General features: G+C 40.6%; 1 protein-coding gene across 1 annotated transcript in view; it reads right to left on the reverse strand.

Annotated features, from left to right (window-relative positions):
* The window catches only part of Drip (aquaporin homolog protein drip), a 483,076-nt gene extending 460,066 nt beyond the window's left edge, over nt 1–23,010 (reverse strand). Inside the window, exon 1 of the mRNA XM_067138074.2 lies at nt 22,909–23,010. Coding sequence (XP_066994175.2) covers nt 22,909–22,924 — 16 coding nt within the window. The 5' untranslated portion in view covers nt 22,925–23,010. The remainder of the gene's footprint in view (nt 1–22,908) is intronic.
* Nucleotides 23,011–23,327: the final 317 nt, after the last annotated feature.

Raw genomic sequence — 23,327 nt, forward strand, 5'->3', positions numbered from 1 at the left:
ATATTGTTGTTGTCACTTCATCTTCTTTCTTTTTAATTTCATTTTTGTTTACGTAAAGTCAATCGTAAAAGTTAACATGAAATTATTCCTTCTCAACACCCAGTCTTTCAAATTTTGTCAAATAAAGGATATACGAAATATTCGATTTACCAGAGGTCAAAATGATTTGAAATACAGGAAAAATTAGGACCTGAAAGTTTTTAAAAATATATACATTATGCAGCAACGTTGCTTTACTGATAACAGCACCAGTATTATCTACAAGTTCACCGTGCACTACAGATAATCGTAATTTTTTAGCGATTGAGAAATTCATAATAATATTGAAATATGTTGTCCTTGCTTGTTATCACCGAAGCCTGTTCCGCGGTCTAGGAGCAACGTGCCTCTTTCATGAAGGCCCCCGATAGATTCTCGGCCAGGTCAGGGATTTTAGCGGGATATGAGGGCTGGTTCGAGGTCCACTCTGCCTGCGTAATTATAACTGTGGAGCTATTTGACGCGGAGATAACGACCCTGATCTAGAAAGACAACAATGATGGCGAAGATGACTCGTCGTGCCGACCACCGGGCTGAGCAGCAGCCGCTTGGTAGGCCATGGCTCTTCGGGGCTTTTGTGCCGTGAGGTTGGGTTTATTATTATGTTATCACCGATCTGTGATGTATAACTATCTAAAATTGATTTCTTGAAATGTTAATATTCCAGTGACCATCCAGGGCTGCTTCAGACATCTGACAGTACTAAATGTTTAATTAATTTATTGAAACCACCTATTCAATACTAGTAAAGTCCTTAGGACTATAACACTGTCATTATAACTTAATATAACATTTAATAATTGAATTTCAGAGCCTCCGTGGCTCAGACGGCAGCGCGTCGGACTCTCAGCGCTGGATACCGTGGTTCAAATCCCGGTCACTCCATGTGAGATTTGTGCTGGACAAAGCGGAGGCGGGACAGGTTTTTCTCCGGGTACTCCGGTTTTTCCTGTCATCTTTCATTCCTGCAACACTCTCCATTCTCATTTCATAGCATCTATCAGTCATTAACATATCACTTTGGGATTGGCGACCCCATCGTACTAACAGCCTATATATGCTTCATTCATTACATCCCTGACCCGGTCAATGACTGGAAAACAGGTTGTAGGTTTTCATTTTCAATTGAATTTCAATACGGTAAAAATGAAAATAATCACTTCTAATTTGAGAGTACTGTCTGGAAAGTGAACTTAGAAGTCAATGTTCCAGAGATTAAGGTAGGCAGATTTCGTTCTTACAACGTGCTCGCTGTGAGAAACTTTGCAGTGTTCAACCTCATTTCATTACGGGTTGTTTTGTCTACTGCACTTAGTTTACGACGGGTCTCTAATAATTCGTACTGATATTAGTGAAGACATTCACGAATTAAAACATCCGTACTTTCTCTTCCATTTATGATATTACTAGCGGAATCACCTGTTCTTCATACAGCGTCTTCTTAATATAAACGTTTTCCTTTTTGTATAAAACGAACCATAAAGAGCAAAATCTTCATTGATTCTTAGAATGTCCAGAGAATCACCAAGAGAGGTGTTGCATATGATTTCCCTCTCTAACAGCATAAGGAAGTAACTATAAAAACAGCCCATTGTTTATCAATACTCGTAGCGCAGTCCGAGGCTTATCGTTCCGAAACATTTTTCGTGCTTTTACTCCTTAGGGGTTACATTTTTCAAAAAGGTATCGTAGCTGTTATTTATGACCTAAGAGGTCACTCTATCCCAAATTTCACTGTCATCGGTTTGGTGGTTCGAGAATATCGTGGCGAGTGAGTGAGTGGTATTTCACATTAATGAGATCCAGGTTGTACAGTATGGATGCAGGCGTTATCAAACTCCAGATCATTATTATTTTACCACTAGGCCTAGGATGAAAACTCCAGACTCCATATTTCCAAGGAATGCCTTCCGATATTGTGAGAATGCCGTGCATTTTTATGCTGGACTTACGTCTCAAGACACCACTTAGTGAACGTCGGAATTTTGTCCCGGAGTACATTCACGTGCCAGTAACTCCACCGACACGAGGCTGACATATTTGAGTACCTTCGAACACCATCGAAATGAGCAGGGATTGAACCCGTCCACTTGGGCTCAGAAGGCCAGTGCTCTATTATCTGAGCCACTCACTCCAAAATTTCGATGTTCCTGGGAGACCGAAATCTCCTATTAGTGGGGAATTATGGTGATGGTTCCATTTCTTTACACTTTAGGGATAAATGCTCCCATGTACAGTACAGTGACTATATGAGCTGCAGAAAAATTATTCAGGCATAACTGTGCCAGCTGGAGGTGGTTGTCTAGTTATAATTCCCCTTTAAAGACTATAAACACAAACACCACTACCACTAATTGTACCAGCTCGACCACACTCGAAGTGTTCACAGAAAAAAACGTTTCATTATTTGCTTTCTTGTCTGTTACGTCCGCCGGCCCTGTGGTGTAGGGGTAGCGTGCCAGCCTCTTACCCGGATGGCCTGGGTTCGATTCCCGGCCAGGTGAGGGATTTTTACCTGGACCAGAGGGCTGGTTCGAGGTCCAATCAGCCTACGTGATTAGAATTGAGAAGCTATCTGACGGTGAAATAGCGGCCCCGGTCTAGAAAGCCAAGAATAACGGCCGAGAGGACTCGTGGTGCTGACCACACGACACCTCGTAATCTGCAGGCCTTCGGGCTGAGCAGCAGTCACTTGGTAGGCCAAGACCCTTCAAGGGCTGTAGTGCCATGAGGTTTGAGGTTGGTGTGTTTCGTGTGCTCCATCAAGACACTTGCGACTAATTCTCCTGATAAATGATGATCACCTCAGCGTCACACATGTACATAATTCTTAAAATGGGTGTTGATGGTCAAAGGTAGATAAGATATGTAGACACAGTTTGAAGCAGCAGGATACGTACCTCCTTTTGTCAAACTCGAATAATAACAAGTGTAAAGTAAATACATTACCTCACTATCTGGCGCCAGATGTGATCTAAATGAACTCAAGGTCGTAGATGACACTGATCGATGATGATCCACCGTTAATGACGTTGTCAACAGGTTGATAGTGGCCGAGATCAGTGGACTATTTAGGAGGTTGTATCACTCTCCTGTGCGGGACTGTGTATAATTTAAAATTTGTTTACAAACGTAGTATCATAATTCTTCCACAAATTGCAGACCAAGTTTATCAATTTCTGTTCAAGGGAATGAATCTCCGCTATGGTAACTGATACGTGTTAATAATAATAATAATAATAATAATAATAATAATAATAATAATAATAATAATAATAATAATAATAATAATAATAATAAACTAACGCCATGGCACTACAGCCCTTGAAGGGCCTTGACCTACTAAGTGATCGCTGCTCGGCCCGAAGGCGTGCAGATTACGAGGTGTCGTGAAGTCAGCACGACGAATCCTCTCGGCAGGAATTCTTGGCTTTCTAGACCGGGGCCGCTATCTCACCGTCAGATACCTCGTCAATTCTAATCACTTAGACTGAGTGGACCTCGAACCAGCCCTCAGATCCAGGTAAAAATCCCTGACTTGTCCAGGAATCGAACCCGGGACGTCCGAGTAAGAGGCAGGCATGCTACCCCTACACCACGGGGCCAGCAATAATAATAATAATAATAATAATAATAATAATAATAATAATAATAATAATAATAATAATATGTCCATTTCCTTGGCTGATTGGTCAGTGTACTAGCCTTTGGTTCAGATGTCCCCCGAGTTCGTTTCGCGACTAGGTCAGGGATTGTCTCTGGGTCGGGGATTGGTGTTTGTGTTCGTCTGAATATACTTCCGTTCATCTACATACAATGTACTGCACTACCAAACACCACAGAAACACGCCGTAATAAATAAAATCCCTGTACATAGGGTTGGCGTCAGGAAGGGCATGTAGTTGTAAAAGTTGTCCAAATCCATACGTCGTGCAGAACTCGGAACATTATTGAATTGATAAGGATGTCGCCAATAATAATAATAATAATAATAATAATAATAATAATAATAATAATAATAATAATAATAATAATAATAATAATAATAATAATAATAATAATAATAATAATAATAATAATAATAATAATAATAATGTCTAGCTCTGTAACCAAATGTTCTGGCACCTTCTAGCTTGCCTTCGCATCGATTTATAAGTTTATTTTTACACTACCAGATGAAAGAGGGAGCAGAGCCCTATTGAACGAACGATTTCTGAGTTATAATTAATTTTGTCGGGTTAAAACCTTTAACTACTGACTTTATTCGACATGAAGCGACGAATTATGAATGCCTTTTAATGTGCTTGACAGACTGATATATAACTTTTTAACTTCTGGCTCAGTGAGGAAAACAACGGGAAATTACCTCGTCCTCCTGATTTCTCTGGAGCACCTCTTCAGTGATACAAGGAATTTCTATGGCATTGTCGGGAATTCAATGAGCTATTGAACGGTGGAGTAGACATAGACATACGTTATTATTATTATTATTATTATTATTATTATTATTATTATTATTATTATTATTATTATTTAAAAATTATATGTGATATGTATTTCCTGGTATTATTCCAAGTGAAGCTCTCTCTGTGAGACAGTGTCGGTCTCTGGAACCTTTAAATTCGGCAGAGGAAATGAGATTTTAGGTCAGAATCGTGATGTCACGATGTCGGCATGTATGAGATCTTTTGTGACACATTTCCTGTTAAGTGGGCAAAATTAATCTCTCCCACTTGGTAAAGGAAAACGGATCGTCGAATCTCACACGCATATAGCCTAGCTGGCAACAAGTCAAAATGTCTGCAACACGATAACTGAGGGGACACGGGGTTCTTCTTCTTCTTCTTCTTCTTCTTCTTATTATTATTATTATTATTATTATTATTATTATTATTATTATTCCTGGCGAGTTACGTTTGTGGTATTCCGAGAAAGAACATGAACGTTTAATCTTTCACAAAGATTACAAAGACTGCTGTAAACCTCCAGGTATTTGCATGGAACACCAATGACAGGCTATTGGCAGTCTCATATCGTGGGATAATGTTTACAGTTTTACCACAGCCAGAAGTTCACTTCGGGATAATAAGATGATCACCTGTGGAGTCCTTGGTCCAGAGTGCGCGGTCTTCGCAACACTTATGACATACTGTACATGTCATCGTTTCTAGGCCATTGCCATTGAGGTGACAACAGCACACTAACCTTAATGAGGCTAGCAATTGCGAATAAAAAATGTGAACGAGCGCTCTCCAGGATAAGTTGCTCATAAAATTAAGTGCGAGTTTGGAAAAGCATTGGCAAGATTAACGGCGGTTAACATGATGTGATTCCGTCTACCTTGACGTTGAGTATTGTTTGGTTAAAATACATATAAAAACATCGACTTAGATGAAATACTTCGACTTTAGATGAAATACTTGCGGAGTGACATTGTGAAAATATTTCTGTTTTTTAACGTAAATACGAGTAATTTTGTTGTTTAAGATTTCTTCCAACGTTTCATCCTTGAAGACGATAAATATGTCTGCTCCAGTCTAGGGTTTAGAACGTACGTTCTCGTCCAATTTTTAGATCTGCTACGAATTTAAGATGGATGTGAATGTCTGTAACAGAATGCATCCAGCATGGAAAAGATGAGAAGTTCCTCTCCTTGATACATTTCCAGTTTCTTAATCCAAATTGATTGAATGTTGGAATGCCATATATATTGCTTTCTTGCTAATCCTACCGAAGTAGGTATTGCAGAACTCCCACATCCTGTCGAACTCTAGATCGCACGCTTGCGGTGTCAAACCTGACAAAGGGAAGACGAGTTCTTGAGAGCCATACGGTGTTGGTAAAATTATTTAAATATGATTTAAAATTCAGTAATATGTCAGCTAATAGAGTCCGGTTATTCGAAAATCAAGAAGAGTGAAACGGAACGTCAAAACATGCACCTAACAGCCTACATGACATAACATCAAAATGTCTGCACACTGTAACTATGACCATACTATTATTATGTCCGGCTCCATGGATAAATGGTGTGCATGCTGGTCTTTGCTCCAAGTGGTTCCGTGTTCTACTCCCGGCTGGGTCGGGGAATCTAATTAGTTAATTTCTCTGGGTCGAGGGCTTGGTGTTAGTGCCGTCTTCATTATTAGAATTAATCTAAAACAGGTCGCCTGTATGACGTCAATTCGAAAGACCTGCACCTCTCCGGAGGCCAGCCTCCGTGGCTCAGGCGGCAGCGCGCCGGCCTCTCACCGCTGGGTTCCGTGGTTCAAATCCCGGTCACTCAGTGTGAGATTTGTACTGGACAAAGTGGAGGCAGGACAGGTTTTTCTCCGGGTACTCTGGTTTTCCCTGTCATCTTTCATTCCAGCAACACTCTCCAATATCATTATAATTTTATTTCACCTGTCATTCATTAATCATTGCCCCAGAGGAGTGCGACAGGCTTCGACAGCCGGCACAATTCCTATCCTCGCCGCGAGATAGGGGCTTCATTCATTGCATTCCTGACCCGGGTGAATGACTGGAAACAGGCTGTGGATTTTCATTATTTCTATACCCACCTCCGTAGTGTAAGTGTTACTAGCTGGCGTCCTTGGAGGCCTGACTTCGATTTCCGATACTGCCAGCAATTTGCGATTGGCAAGAGGGCTGGTATATGGTTAAATAAGTATATGCAGTTCCACTCCATTCGAGGTGTACCTGAAAAGAGCACCAACTCAGGAATGAGGATACGAATTTACACTTGTAGTAGTAGTAGTAGTAGTAGTCGTCGTCGTATAGACACCATCATCAGTAATCATATTGAAACTCAGCAGAGTTCCTGTTCTGCCGTCTGACGGACTTCACATGCTCTAAGCACACGGGGTTGTTGACCATGATGTTGTACGTCCCCATCTACTCCCTCCTGCCCCACCCTCGCGCTGTGAAGGAATATCGAATATTATTTCTTTAGTTCCAGTTACAGTACTGTGGTGGTGAGGTTTAAAGATAAAATTATTTTTCTTTCTTTTCAGAAATGATTCACGTACTGATGATTCATAGTGTTAAAATGACCGCATTCCTGACTTCGACTGTCATTAGAGCTGTGGCGTCATGTGCAACGAAAGAAGACGCCAAGATAAGACAGGAAGTACCTTCTTGAAATATCACACCTTACCACTCACTTGGTGGATACAGTTACACTTTGAGTGCCAACAACATTAGTTCAGACATCTAGCAAGAATTTCCTCCTGTATAGACTTCAGGGCGGTTTTTGACGTTGACTATTGCTTGGTTAGAATACATATAACGACTTCGACTTTCATTCGGTCAACGTGTGGTAAATTTTCGGATTTACTTAGCTCAAATTTGTATTATTCTTTTATGCCAGGGTTTTAATATCACACTAACTCAGAAAGGTTTTTGGAACAGGAATGGGAAGGAAGCGACTGTGTCTTTAATTAAGGTACAGCCCCAGCATTTGCCTGGTGTTAAAATGGAAAACCACAAAGAAAACCATCTTCAGGGATGCCGGTAGTCGGATTCGAACCCGCCATCTCCCGAAGCCAACAGATTCACAGTCCGAACCACGCAGCCAAATCGTCCGGAAAAAATATGTAAAATATGTTAGAAATAAATAAATTAAGCGTTAAATTAATAAGTAGTGAACTATCAATTTCTACAAGGTACTGCATCCTACTAATAAGTAGTGAACTATCAATTTCTACAAGGTACTGCATCCTACATGTACCCTCATTTGTCCATTATATTCGTGCCTTGGTAACTCCTTACTATTCTTAACCCCACCTTTCTCTCAAAAACTTTTTTTTTCTATTGGCTTTATGTCGCACCGACACAGATAGGTCTTACGACGACGATGAGTCACGAAAGGGCTAGGAGTGGGGAGGAAGCGGCCGAGGCCTTAATTAAGGTACAGCCCCAGCATTTGCCTGGTGTGAAAATGGGAAAACACGGAAAACCATCTTCAGGGCTGTCGACAGTGGGGTTCGAACCCACTATCTCCCGAATACTGGATACTGGCCGCACTTAAGCGACTGCAGCTATCGAGCTCGGTCAAAAACTAATTGAAAAAGTCCTGCGTATCTTAAGATATATCCCTTCAATCTAATCTCTATTTCTGGTAATGTTGCTCCAAATCTTTCTCCTCTAACCAACCTGATTATCTCTTCGATTTAAGGGACACTGGGACTGAAATTTCCAAATTCTATATAAACTGAGGTACAGCATTGAAATTTTGTATGCTTATGAATAGTCATAACATAAACCACTGTGGTAAATTTGAGCATTGCAAGTTGATTAGTTCTTGAGATATTAATTATTTTATACATTTTCATGTGCAAATTATTCAATATTTATAAAGGTCTGCCGCGTTAAACCAATCAAGATAGTGTAACTTTTAGTTAATATTCTATTGCATTAATACAATTGGAAGAAACCTACGGATTATTTTTTGAATTGCATTAATGAGTATGAAGAAATAAATTTTTTTCATATCCAAGTTTTTAATCTACAAAAAATCTTCAATTTTTTAAGTTTGAAATTGTTTTGCAACCAGACCAAAAGTGCAATCCAAAAATCGATCCGCAGGTTTATAGTCAATGCAATGAAGATAATACATGCAAATTTTGAAAGCAATATCATAAGATTTATGATGCGTGTAACATTTTGAATGCCTGAAAAAGTGAAACAGAGAAAAAAGCAATTTTTTAAAATAATGGACAATGCTCATAACCTGTATTGCCATCTGAGAATCTCAAAGAAATTTCTTGTTTTCTCCTACTTTTGGATTTTGGCTTACGCCACCGAGAACTTATTGTATGCATTTCACCACAGAACAACACCAAACAATAGTAGAAAATACTCGCATACCTCAACACAATCAAACTGGAAAACAACTTGTTTGTAAACAAACAGGATTTGCACATGGTATGTACGGAAATAGTCATAAATAATGTTGAAACTAATAAATATTTCTCTAATAAGTAATCACTGTCTTTGAAAATAGGCATAAAAATTTACTCAATATATTATGCAAGGCCACACCACCACCACCTGTAATTTTCATTCAGATTTTTCAAAGTTTTGTAGTTCTTATATAGTTACGTAGTAAAAGTGCCTACTTCCTCCACTAGAAAGCAGCAAAATGCAGACCGACAGATGTAGGAGGCCTTTTTGAATTATTCTTATGAAATGAAATCATGAAATCTGCTTGAATACACCACTAACGTGTGCTGATCGTGAGTCAAACGAAAGTGGGCGTTTAAAGGACTGCACGCCAGGCATTTAAAAGCTACGCTAGAGCTTTAAAAATGGAGGAATTTGGATGAAAACACTGCTATCTGATCCGCGGGGGTTAGGGGTGTATTGATATGGAAAAAGCCGAAAATCAATATTTTACATATATTTCGCCAAAATTTCAGTCCCAGTGTCCCTTAACTATTTCACCTTCAGCGTTCTTCTGTAATATCACGTTCCTGAAGTTTCTATTATCTCTTTCTTCTGCGCCAATTGTTGTCAAGTGTCCTGCTACACAAAACATGTATTTTTTTTCTAGTACGCATATTGTATTTGGGGTGAGAAATCATATTTTCTTAACGATAGCCTTCCATGTTTGACCCAGTGGACATGTTATGTCCTCCATCATTGGTTGCAAGCTGCTGCACCTTGATGGAAGCAGTATTTTTGCATCTGTCCCTTAGCGCAGACCATATCGCTGTGGCAATATGGAAGCTACTGAGGCAAGGGTGTGCTGACGAGAGTAATAACATAAGGCGCACGAATATGGTGAAAGTAGTTACCCATAAGTCGTGGTATTGGAGGATTCGGTCACCCTCCTAACTGATGACTTACCACGCTGGCATTATTGGTTATTTTGCAACCGCAGCAATAACATTTATTTCGTTTAAGACGTACTACTGATAAAAGTTTTCATTCTGTATCCTGATGTGGTACTGTGGCCCTCCTAGAGGGTTAACGCCCTGTCTCAGACCAAGGGGACTTGAAAAGGTGATTTGAGGTGCGGTGGAAGTGACGGGCTGGTGGCAGTGGCCTATACAAGTATCTCGCCTGGCATTCGCCTTAGTATGAGAAACTATTCTCACGACAGCCGAACCCCCACGGAAAACCACTTCGAGGATGGCTGAGGTGGGAATCAAACCAACCTGTACTCAGATGACCTCCCGAGGCTGAGTGGACCCCGTTCCAGCACTCGTACCACTTTTCAAATTTCGTGGCAGAGCCGGGAATCGAACCCGGGCCTCCGGGGGTGGCAGCTAATCACACTAACCACTACACCACAGAGGCGGACATTCTTTTATTTCGGGAATTAATTCTTTTTCATCTTGTTTTCTTTCTTGAAGAATGCGCCAATACCATTCAGCAATTTATAAGCATTTGTAGTGCTTATTACTTTTTGATTTCATTGAGGAACACATCCATACACTCATCAATGTAGTTACCACATAAATAGCAATGTGATGACCATAGCCTGGCTAATGATAAAACAAACTCGTGTGCTTGTCCCGAGGTGGTGCAGCTCTTTCCAGATACACTCCCGACGAAGGTGAGCTGCGTGTACCATTCTGACACCATACCAGCACTCTTGCCATTCTTAAATTTCTTGCAGTACCGGGAATCGAGCCCGTGGTCCCGAGGACGGCAGCTAATAGTGCTAACAGTTACAATACAGAGGCGGACTAGCTAACGATGTGCAGCCCTTGGCCATCATTTAAGATGTAAAAGGACCGGAGTAGGTTTCAGTGTGAAAGAACAGTAATCACCTCAGGCAGCAAAAGTTATAAATAAGTGAAACAGTTGACAAATTAAATTTATTACCAGATATCCAATGCTATTGTGCGTAAGAATGAAATCACAGAGGAAACCAAGATAAGATAAGGGCCTTGCTGTATGGGACTGAGAAACTAAACTTGCTTGAGAAATACTAGAGCAGACTGCAGGCGCATGAGGTGATATTTCTTGTACGGTGTGCAACTGGAAGAACTAGGGAAGAGTGAATTAGGTATGTATACATACATCAGGAGCAGTTTCGGTCTTGGTGACTGAGAAGAAGATAACGCTGCCTTGGTTTGTCTGTGTTCTAAATATGGATAATGAAAGAAATCCAAAACTCATCATGGGATTTCGCCACGAACAAAAATGAGGACGAATATCAAAACTGAAATTTGGGGGGGGGGGGGGGAGGAGGAATAATAAATAGCTGGCTACCGGAAGAGGAAAGACTAGTAGAAGTTAAACGATTCTCCTAAATCTCCTTACGTCAAGACAAAAAAAATTAGAAGAAGATACAATCATATGCAATCAACAATATTCTATAGATCGACACATTCTTTGCATCTCAACAGAATCATCTCATTGTGTAGGGCTCAATGACTTCGAATTTAGGCTCCTTAAAACAGCTTCATCATTATCATCATCAGGTCTGTCTCCTTGGCTGAATGGCCAGTGTACCTAGCGCTCTGCGGTTTTGAGGGTCCCGGGGTTCGATTCCGGGACTCTCTGAACCGAACGGTACAACACTGACCATTCAGCCAAGTATTCGGACGCGCAGCCTCAGCATTGCCTGGTGTAAAATTGGAAAGTCACGGAGAACCATCTACAGAGCTGCCGTTGGTGGGATTCGAACCTACGATCTCCCGAATGTAAGCTCACAACTATACGACCCAAACTGCATAACCGACTATCTCGGTACGTATCTAATTAATTAGGACTAGAATTGGAATGAAAAGTATTTTAGCCTGCGTTAAACCTCTCCGGGTCCGGGCATTCATCTGGAATTGATTTGAGAAAGTGTGGAAAACTACTTTTGAAATAGCCAAGAATGTGATTCAAACTCAGTTGTCTTGTCAGCTGCCTTCACGAGGCTGGGTTAATCTCATACTAAGCGAAATCAAGTATTAATAATCATTTCTGGAGATTTCGGGAAATGAAGTCGACGTAGTAGGTAGCAAGCTACATCATGGCTCGACCTACGAGATGAAAATGAAAATGAAATGACCGAACTGAGAATCGACTCCGGATCTGTAAACCCGCACCCCATTTCTCAGCAGAACCCAAATAATCAGAACATCATATATGCGAACTTTTATAATAATCCGAACAGAATCTGTCACGGAGAAAAATAAATTAAAATTCCGCTTGCAATTTATGACAGTACAGTAGGCTTATTTAAGCTATAATTTAGCAGCATAGATCAAAAATACGTGGTGTAGTGGTTAGCGTGATTAGCTGCCACCCCCGGAGGTCCGGGTTCGATTCCCGGCTCTGCCACGAAATTTGAAAAGTGGTACGAGGGCTGGAACGGGGTCCACTCAGCCTCGGGAGGTCAACTGAGTAGAGATGGGTTCAATTCCCACCTCAGCCATCCTAGAAGTGGTTTTCCGTGGTTTCCCACTTCTCCTCCAGGCAAATGCCGGGATGGTACCTAACTTAAGGCCACGACCGCTTCCTTCCCTCTTCCTTGCTTGTCCCATCCCATCTTCCCATTCCTTCACAAGGCCCCTGTTCAGTATAGCAGGTGAGGCCGCCTGGGCGAGGTACTGGTCATTCTCCCCAGTTGTATCCCAAGACCCTAAGTCTGAAGCTCCAGGACACTGCCCTTGAGGCGCTAGAGGTGGGATCCCTCGCTGAGTCCGAGGGAAAAACCGAACCTGGAGGATAAAGAGATTTAGAAAAAGAAGATCAAAAATACAGTTTAGTAGCTCTGATAGACATAAAGCTATAAAATAGAAATGACAATATTTTAAGCTTTTTTTTCCTTCTGAATTCTGTTCCATAATGATATTATTACTGTATTTTACTGTATTTTCGAAACTTGCCTAACTCGTAGCTGGGACTGTACCTTACTTAAGGCCACGGCCGCTTCCTTCCAACTCCTGGCCCTTTGCTATCCCATCGTTGCGACTTAAAAAAACATGTAAAAAATTGAAACTCATAGCTGAATACTGTTCCTCTACGATCCTACAGTTACTTCCAAGTGAGCTGAGAAAACTCACAGGATTGAGAACTACGATCCTTTCCGAGCTATGTAGAGGTTGATATCTCATGTGTGTTGGATGTCATAACTCGTAACAAGACCGGTGAAGTTTTACGAGTTTAGTAAAAACCTGCACCGTAGCGGTTGTTCGCGTGGGATACACAGTACCGACCTACAGCCTTGAGCGATTTGGGCCGATGTGCGGAGTGCAGATCTGGAACTAGTTTCGCCTGCGGCTCCAGGAGCAAATTTCTTCATCTCGCATCAAGATGATAAGTGTAATGGGTTATCCCGTAGCTTTTATCGTTTCTTACAGGTGTCTGAACGTCTCTTATACAGTCGTACAATATACATAATGACTACTTGGACTGTGTTTGCCAGTAAGGAGATTTAGTTTCACATGTGGCTGAAAGAAAATTGTATTTTCAGCTCTAAATCCTCTTCATGGAAAACGCTGCAGAGAACTTTACGAGGCAAATGCTATTCATGATTCATTTGTTAGAAACTGGCTTGCGGAATATTGTACCAGAAAATGTGTAGCCTTTGATTGATTGATTGATTGATTGATTGATTGATTGAATTTAGTGGTAATTTATATTCCAGTGAGGCTGAAAAGCCTCTTTATGCAGTGTCTACATAAAATAAGGCACAGGTGTAAGAATACCCTAAATGAATGTAATATTAACTTGGCGTTGCTATAAGTTTATCCCATAAATTCAAACAAGACCTCTTTTCCAGTTTTTGGGGCTATAATAATAATAATAATAATAATAATTTCGTGTGGCTATTTCTAGCCGGGTGCAGCCCTTGTAAGGCAGACCCTCCGATGAGGGTGGGCGGCATCTGCCATGTGTAGGTAACTGCGTGTTATTGTGGTGGAGGATAGTGTTATGTGTGATGTGTGAGTTGCAGGGATGTTGGGGACAGCACAAAAACCCACCCCCGGGCCGTTGGAATTAACCAATGAAGGCTAAAATCCCCGACCCGGCCGGGAATCGAACCCGGGACCCTCTGAACCGAAGACCAGTACGCTGGCCATTCAGCCAACGAGTCGAACTTTTGGGGGCTATATAGAATACATTGAACAGACAGTTATTCATCAATTTTAAACGCTATCTGAGAGCATGTAGATGACTTCAAGTCAGTCCAGTTCTCAGATGAAATTTTAAAATTTTAAAAAAGTGTAATAGATAACAAAGTTTCGTAAAGAATAGATTGTTTGATATATAAGCACACGTATAAATATAAAGAATATTTCTTCCCACCAAAAGCACGTTCATAGCTGAGTGGAGAATTCAGTGTGTCAGTGTCAATTATAACAACGATCGACGAAATCATCTTGAACCGTGTTCGAATCACTCAGCTGCCGCGAACTAGATACGCTCCTTGTTTGAGTGGATATTGTCCATCATACAGTTAGTCATAGCATGCCGGCTTAGCATATTTGGTAATGCATTCGTCTCCTATTTTCTTCTTCTTTTTCTGTTGATTTTCCTACATCTTGTTGGAATCGTATGTAGCCCATATGACCTCGTCCAATTATATAGCCGGATGCCCTTCCCATTGCCTATTGTCAATTGCATGTACTCAACTACTATGTGTAACTGGTTGGCAGCGTGGTGGGCTGTGTGCAAGATAAGATGTATTGCGACAAACACGATCACTCAGCCTCAAGAATTAACAAGACGTTGCTGGAATTCGAACCCGGGATCCTCTGAATCAAAGACCACTACGCTGAACATTGATCCAAGAAGCCGAACGTTTAAGTTCAGTATTAAACAAATGTTGTTTAAGATTCCCTCAACTGCTGTAGATTTCTGGAAAATTTATCCCAGAGGAGCATACATTGTGAACTTGTCGCATTTAAATATCCTCAAATACCATCGACCTAAGGCGTATCGAACTCGTTATCTTTGGAATATAAGGACGAAAACTAACTGACTGCGCTACTGAGGTCTTGAAGTACCTAGGTCAAGGTTGCGGGATCGAATCAAGACGTGGTCCGTTGTAATCATGCACGTGTAATATCCTCTACATTATTCCGAGTAAACTTCCAAACTCTGTGTCCCTTAAATTTGTTTTAACAATTAATGTGAACCGCACAACAAGTGGAGTCCACACCCTTGTATTCAGCCGCATTCTGACATTTGCTAGTAGTAGTTTGGACTACTTTCAGCACATTCTAGAGTATCTCTCCTCTTCTTAATGTGCCTACCTAATGGTCGAGATCACTAGTCTAAAAAGCAAAGCCATTGAGGCCCTTGGAGGAGTGAAGGTGAAGTCCCCCGCTGTCAGTAACCTCGACACTTAGTGGGATAGAGTGGTTAGCTCTACGCCCAACCCCCTTTGCCTGAACCTGAACACCACACCCCGAGAGATCTCCGAAGTTAAGCCATATTGAGCAATGCCAGTACTTGGACAGATGACCTCATGTTACTGGCCAGTTGGGAAACGGAAATGGACTCGACAATCTATCGCAAGTAAACTCGCTAAGGATGCGTTATTAATGATCCCTTAGCATAATTGGGAGGGTCCCGGGTTCCCGACCGGGTCGGGGATATTCATCGCATCTGATTAATTGTTCTGACTTGGGGACAAGATATTTGTGTTTGTCTCAGCACTCTCCACCTCATATTCAGACAACACCGCACTACTACCACAGAAATACGCAATACGCAATTACATGCCTCCATATAGGATTGATGTCGGGAAGGGTACTTGTTAGTAAAACAGGGCCAAATCCACATGAGCTATACAGTTAACACCCTCAACTCCGCAGGTGTGGGGAAAGTGGTTTAATAATAATAATAATAATAATAATAATAATAATAATAATAATAATTTCAACCTCTGTTGGTACCACTAACAGATTCAGCGGGTGATAGAGTGTCAGAATTTTTTCCCACGGGATTTAACTGCCGGGCTAAGTGGCTCAGACGGTTGAGGCGCTGGTCTTCTGACCCCAACTTGGCAAGTTCGATGCTGGCTCAGTCCGGTGTGTTTGAAGGTGCTTAAATACGTCAGCCTCGTGCCGGTAGATTTACTGGCACGTAAAAGAACTCCTGCGGTACTAAATTCCTGCACCTCGGCGTCCCTGAAAACCGTAAAAGTAGTTAGTGGGACGAAAGGCCAATAACTTTATTAGGATATATTTTACGTGCCAGTAACCAAGGACAAGGAGTTGTTGTGCCAACCTCAGCTGGGACTGAACACCCTTTCATGGTAACAGAAGACCAACGACTTGCTAACTCGACCTCTCAGGTTGGCAGAAACATGTAATATATGAGTTTAAACGTAAATAGTTCGCCGTTCTCCAATTCCATTTTGTGTAAATGAAACTTTGAATGGTATGTTCACAAGTTTAGACGGAGTTTAAATCCAACCATTCCCTTTCATTCAGTTCCAGAGCACTGATGATCCCACGAGGAACAAATTTGACACCCTGACATCAATTAAGGTATACATTAACTGAAGGGATGGTAAGCAAATTTATTATTATTATAATTATTATTATTATTATTATTATTATTATTATTATTATTATTATTATTATTATTATTATTATTATTATTATTATATTTAACGTGCGTGCAATGTCGAAGAAAGAGATTGAAATTTCGAAGAAATGTTACTTTGTTTGGTATGAAAGTGCTGATCTCTTAATTTTTGACGAACGATAACATTTGGGTCGTTATCCTCAAGAAGAGAAAGGGATGGGCCTGTACCTCCAAAGGTATGAGAGTGCCAGGTGTAAAATGGAATATATGTAAGATAAAAGGTAACAGTGAAATGCTCTGCAGCCCTCAGGTAAACAACTACTGCCTGACCATGCGGGTTGGGGAGGGGAGCTCGAACTCCTCTCAGGAGTGAACACACTGGCAAATTTACTTCACATGAACAGAAAAAAAAAAAAAGATTCGTAGGAGAGATTTTCACGTACTGACTAGAATGAAAGTTGTATGGTGGAAGGTGTTATCGCTGCTGCCCTGTGGCATAGGGATTGAACAATAGTTTAAAGTTTTGGACCTTAAGAAACTCTTAATTGTAAATATCTGGTGGGTTCGATCCCAGCTCAGTGTGGAGGTATTCGAAGGTGCTCAAATACGTCAGTCTCGTGTCGGTGCGAGATCTCATACGTGATAAAACTGTGGCATCTCGACGCCTCCAAAAATTGTAACAGTATTTTTTGTGGGACGAAAAATCAGTAGCAGTGTTATTTTTAAATATGCCTAGATTTAATTTCTCCACGACTAAATAGACTATAAATAAATTCCACCGTTGCTTATCATGCAACGATATAATTGAACTAGGTACCTGCTTAAGAAATCGAATGACCTATTTTATGAACGTTTTTAATGATTACCTCCGTAACCTTGTGTGTTATCTACGTCTTAACAGCAGGCATTTACTGCGCGGAACGGACTGGCTAGAAAATTCATCCGTACAGCTACTTTGGGAAGATAGTTGGGTGGATTGAGGTAGGCCAGTATAATGTAAATAGCTAATTCCATTCAGATCGTGAATGTCCTTGGACATTCAGTTTTGTCACTCGCCACTTAGTGCGATAGAGTGGTTATCCCTATGCCCGGTCACTTTTGTCCCCCTAGAATTAACGTTGACATAGGTTGAGTAAACCTCAAGGTCAATGGTCTCTCCAGATGTGGAAATCTAACTTTTAGTTTGTTTGATCTCTTGACCGGAAATCGAATCCAAGTACTTCCGGATCAACCGAACATGCCTTTACGATCTCGGCCAGGCAGCCCGTACTACGAAATCAACCAATGACAGTTTATATGTGCAAGCTAGGGACAAATAGTAATCAGCCTTGTTTATACACTAAGGATGTAAAATACATATCAACAATTGTGTCATTATAATAACTGTTAATGCGTGGGTCTTTATTAATTAGCTAACTTAAGTTAATAATAATATTAGTTCGCTTTACGCCCCACTACCAACGGCCGTAGCCGTGTTGAAACATCACAAGTTAAGCAACTTTGGGCGTGGTCAAGATTTGGATGGGTTGCCACGCGTTGTTTTGGAGCGGGGTAAGGGAATGGAGGAGCGCAAAGGAACTGGCCAACCTGTCGTACGTAAACTCCAGCTCAGGCAGAATACACCCTTACCTTACGTCCCACTAATTACTCAACCGCATGAGCCACTCAGCCTGGCTAAAAGGAATTACTCTGCAGATATTACCATGTAGAGAGTGAAGAAGAACGAGGAAGGAAAATCTCGATTACGATAGCTGTTCTGAGTCGCCGTGGCACAGATCCAAATCATTTAGTTTTGGCTTGTGTCATGATATGAGTTTTGGACTGCACTACTGCAGGATGTAGTTGATTAATGTCGCACTTCCGATACATTGTGTTGTTGCTAGAATGCCAACGTCGCAAGCGCGATGTATTGCGTACGTATTAACAGAATAATATTCTGTGATAATAATGTTTACGTCCCACTAACTACTTTTACAGTTTTCGGAGACGCCGAGGTGCCGGAATTTTGTCCCATAGGAGTTCTTTTAAGTGCCAGTAAATCTACTGACACGAAAGTGACGTATTTGAGCATCTTCAAATACCACCGGACTGAGCCGGGATCGAACCTGTCAAGTTGGGCTCAGAAGGGCAGTGTTCTACCGTCCGAGCTACTCAGCCCGGCTAATTTTTGTGCTGTTAATCTTTTAGTAATTCATTCATATTAAAAATTACATGAAAGTTGAAGGTTTAAGTCGTTCGCACTTTGTATAAATGTGGCAAAAAGGTGAGCTGAGGGAGGAGTAGTTAACCTGCAACTTTCTTTTCTGTCTTGAGCGGGATGACAGTAACTGCGTAGTTGCCCGTTATTTCCCATTTTCACACCAGGTAAATGCTGAGACTGTACCTTTATTAACCTCTGCACCTGTGAGTTCCATCGAGAATGTTTCCATAAATTGCAGCATTTCTGGAGACCTATGACGTCTGGCATGATGAGGGAACTATCGAATGATGGTTCCCAGTAGTGTTTAGTTGACGTGAGAATTGTGCTCGGTGCGTAACTTATGGCACTGCCTGTGTTTGTGCTCCGAATAAATTGACTGAGTTAACATTTTTGGAATCAGTATGAAATTGTTATTATTTTGTACATAATGTTAAAATGTGTGAATTTGTCTTTAATGTAAAACGCTAAATTATGAAATTGCATTTGGTGATTTTGAACAAAATTTTATCAGCTGTATCTCACCGGATATTGAAGGCAAGGATTTAATTTTTATCTAGGAATATAATACAGGGTTTATGAGTAAGATGGTCTAAAGTACTATCTGATTTTGGTTCTTGGAATCATTTTGTGAATTTTAAAAGATATGTTTTGCAAAGCATTGCAAAATGCTCCGGCATTGAGGGTAAGCTTTGTTGTGGTATGGTATCTACTGTTGGAAATAGATATAGTTTCTATGCTTCACTGTAGAAACTCTCTCTCATAGTTCGATGATGCCGGACACATTTTCTTTTACAGAGATATTAATAATCACTACCATGTGCAAGCATTTTATTTGACGTCATCTGGCTACCTGCTCGTCAATTTCGACGTTCCGTTTTACCCTTGGCCTGCTAGATGGCCGAGTAATCCGAATATCTCTTGGGCGTTCATGGCTGAGTTTTTAAATTAATTGGTAGAGTGAATACCAAATGTGACACAAGATAAATAAATGCTGAATATGACTCATGTGATCGTAACAGAAAGACGTGTCTTGAACGACTAAATGACATTGTTCTACCCTAGTTCTCTTTACTTCAGTCACTACCTCCATTTTCAAAATCCTATCTTCATTTTACCGTCCTCAGATCAATTGCCACAATTTTAACACTATTCATTCGCTGTGTGACGAGGTGATGGTCAATGACAGGAAAGTGAAAGATAGGCTAAGGCATGTAATTCGATCCAAGTCAGAGTAACTTGTTCTTGCACGAGTTTCTCCGCACTCACCTCATTTTATATATCTGTATAAACCTGACATGATTCCACAGAACTCATATTATCGAAAATACTACGAGGCAGGTGACCAAACATGGTTCTAGCTGTTAAAAAGAATCAACATCGTCCAAAACTGTTGCAGTGAAGTATGGAAATCCGGGTCGCTTCATCTTTTACATTCCTATTTCTCACATTATTACCTTCGACAGCTAAGATTCTTAACCGATTTACCATTACAGGATCTACGATTCAAAGTCGAGATGTTTGAATTGCGACTTTCCACGGACTACTGAATAAAATCTCTAACAGCAACATCTCACCATCACCATCACATCACCACTAACCTTTTAACACTTTTCTAATGGTGTGTTGCCTCCGGAGAGGCCTGGTGCACGTCTTTCGAATTGACACCCTATAGGCGATCTGCGCGTCTGTGGGAATGTGACCCTACATATGATGAATTATAATGAGGAAGACGGCACACATAGCCAGTAATCCAAGCCATTGAAATTAACCAAGGAAGGTTAAAATCTCCGATCGGGCCGGGAATCGAACCCATGAACTCTTGGAACAAATGACAGCACGCTAATCATTTAGCCGTGGAGCTGGGCATACTAACATTAAAAGCAGGTCAACATCGAGGGGTAACTCATTCATTGCCCATGGGAAATTTGCCAGTACTAACTACGTATGTAACAATTATCCTATTACAAGGCTGACGATCACAATGCTTTTTGTATCACAACGATCACAATACAATGTTTTCGAGTTGGATCCTATAGTTAAATAAGAATATCCCCACAAAATATGACGACAATAACCATGATTACAGATAATGGGATTATTAAGAAAAATAATTATTATTACCAATGGAAGGAATAATACTTCTGTCGCAGTTCTATTTCCAGCGTAAGCTACTAAGGTTTCTTAAATGAGCACTCATATGACTGAGATTCGGAATCCACGTCAGACTGGAGGTACTGTTCCTACGATAACATCAACAACCACATGAAACTATGCACTAGCTTTGCGTTGAATAAATTCTGGAAGATGATACTGGGGGATGCTGTTCGTTTGAGACAGCAAGAAGTGAAGAGCTACAACGAAAAGGTGTTACTGACATAGAGATATCACTACCGGTACTTCACATAGTTACTACCCTCGTAGTACGTTCAAGAGCCAATTTATAACAATGGTTGTAACGTAGAAGATATGCGATAAGAAACAAATGTGAGGAAGATACATATTCCTCAAAACTGGTCAATTACACTGCATCATCCCAAATATATTTTAGTTTAGAGATAATAATATTCTCACGTAATGGTCCTTATAAAAAGGAAGATTAGGAGAGGAGAGATGTCAACCACCTGCCTTCCTAATCTTATTGGTAACACTCACAGAGGTTAGCAGAATGAACACTGAAATCACAACAGCGTGTATTAGAAATGTGGCTTATGTATGTACGAGTGCACATGTTTAATATTTAGTTTCCAGTCGATATGAAGGGAGGTGTCAACGTTGCCCACAGTATTAAATGTCACCCACATGAGTACTCGTATTTAAAGACCTGAGTTAATTACAAGGCACTACCGAACGTATTCCCGATTAATGATCTGTTGAAATATGAACCAGTTGACATCATGTCAGGATGTCGAATAATATTTTAGATGTACTAAAATCATTTAAACAAATTACATAATTGTTAAAGTGTGCTATAAGTCGGAAGATTTAACTATATTGAGATGAACCTTGAAAATATGTATTTAATTCGCTAATCAGTTTAAGGAGGAGCGATATAAAATTTCGCAACGAAATATGATGAAACTGATGTAATCTTTCCAAGGCAACTGCAGTGTGATTTACTGTGACTACCAGGAGATTATAACACACTCAAATTAAAGAATCAATTTGATCCCTTAGAAGAGATAAACATAATTACGTTATTAGTTTTGCGTTTTCTGAGCACCAAAAATCAAGTAAAGACAATTTGTATCTTACTCAGATAAGAAACGTAGAATCAGTTTTAGTCGCAATATTACACTGACATGATGAGTTTGATAACGTAATTTATGGGTAACTTCCATGGTGACCAAAGTTAGTTGAACAATTTGAGATGCCTTTCTATTTCGTAATATCCCTGAAACTAATTTGATGGTACAGCAGAACCTCCCAAATTCTAAATTATGGATAGTGCGAACAGAATCTGTGATGTAAGAAAATCAATCCCACTTGGATTGAAAATAACGGATTTAATCATAGTACCGTAACTTAAACGATTACTTAAGGTATTTAGCAGCACAGAGTCCTAATGGAGTGTAGTACAATGTACATCAAATTCGTATATCTTGTAGCTCTAATAGCAGTCAAACTATAAAGTAGAATGCAAATACTGCAAGCAATTTTGAATCATGTTCTGTACTGTATTTAGAAAACACGTTTGTTGCAAAAATTCATCATTACTGTATTTTGTAATGCGCTGTTTTCCTCTTAGTTTAGGTTGCCTGTTATATCTGCGTAAGCCTACACCGCAATGGTAACGGTGACACTTCCACTCAAAGTCACACTACCCTCGATCTTCCGTCTAATCACTACACTACGTTACCTAGTGACTATCAGTATTGTAGCTGTAACTGCATACTGCACTGTGCATGCAGTATTTTTATAAGACAATCCGAATATTTCCGAGTCCGAACACACCACTGTTCCAATTACTTCGAATTACGGCGGGCTCTTCTGTTCTAGTCTTTAAATATTTGAGATGATTCATAAAGTGGCTAAATTTTAAAGTTAATCATGTCGTCTACATTTTAAAATTCTAAGTTTAATACACTGTCACACATTTTAGAAATTAGGGAGACCAACTTCGCTGCTTCACTTATTGTATTGCAGTCAGTGGCAATGAATACGTTTAAGAGCGTACTCACCTGCAGATTTGCCCATGTCGACGTTTGATTGTAGGGTTATCTAACACAGCACTGAGAACCTCACCACGAGATGTACTGAGTTGAGACCGGCACAAGATTAAATGCCCGCGTCTCGCCAGTCGGCCTATATGGAACACGATTATCTGACAGGGGACGACACGAGCGCTCCGCGCGACAGCTGCTCGAACTCCATGGGCTGGCCGAGAACTGGTACCACGAGCTCAGGGGGGAGCCAACCAGAGCACATCTCTCACGCACATGCAGCCAATAGGAAATGTAGAACCTTCGCTCTCGTTGACAATACGACACACGCGGATTCGGGAATGAAAATAACTCGTAATTTAAAACATTCAGCTTGCGTGTGTAGGATACATGATTTACATTTTTGGATGAAAAAGTTTCCTATTTAGAAATAACTA

Source organism: Anabrus simplex, chromosome 1 (genome assembly GCF_040414725.1).
Source record: "Anabrus simplex isolate iqAnaSimp1 chromosome 1, ASM4041472v1, whole genome shotgun sequence".
Classification (NCBI taxonomy): Eukaryota; Metazoa; Arthropoda; class Insecta; order Orthoptera; family Tettigoniidae; genus Anabrus; species Anabrus simplex.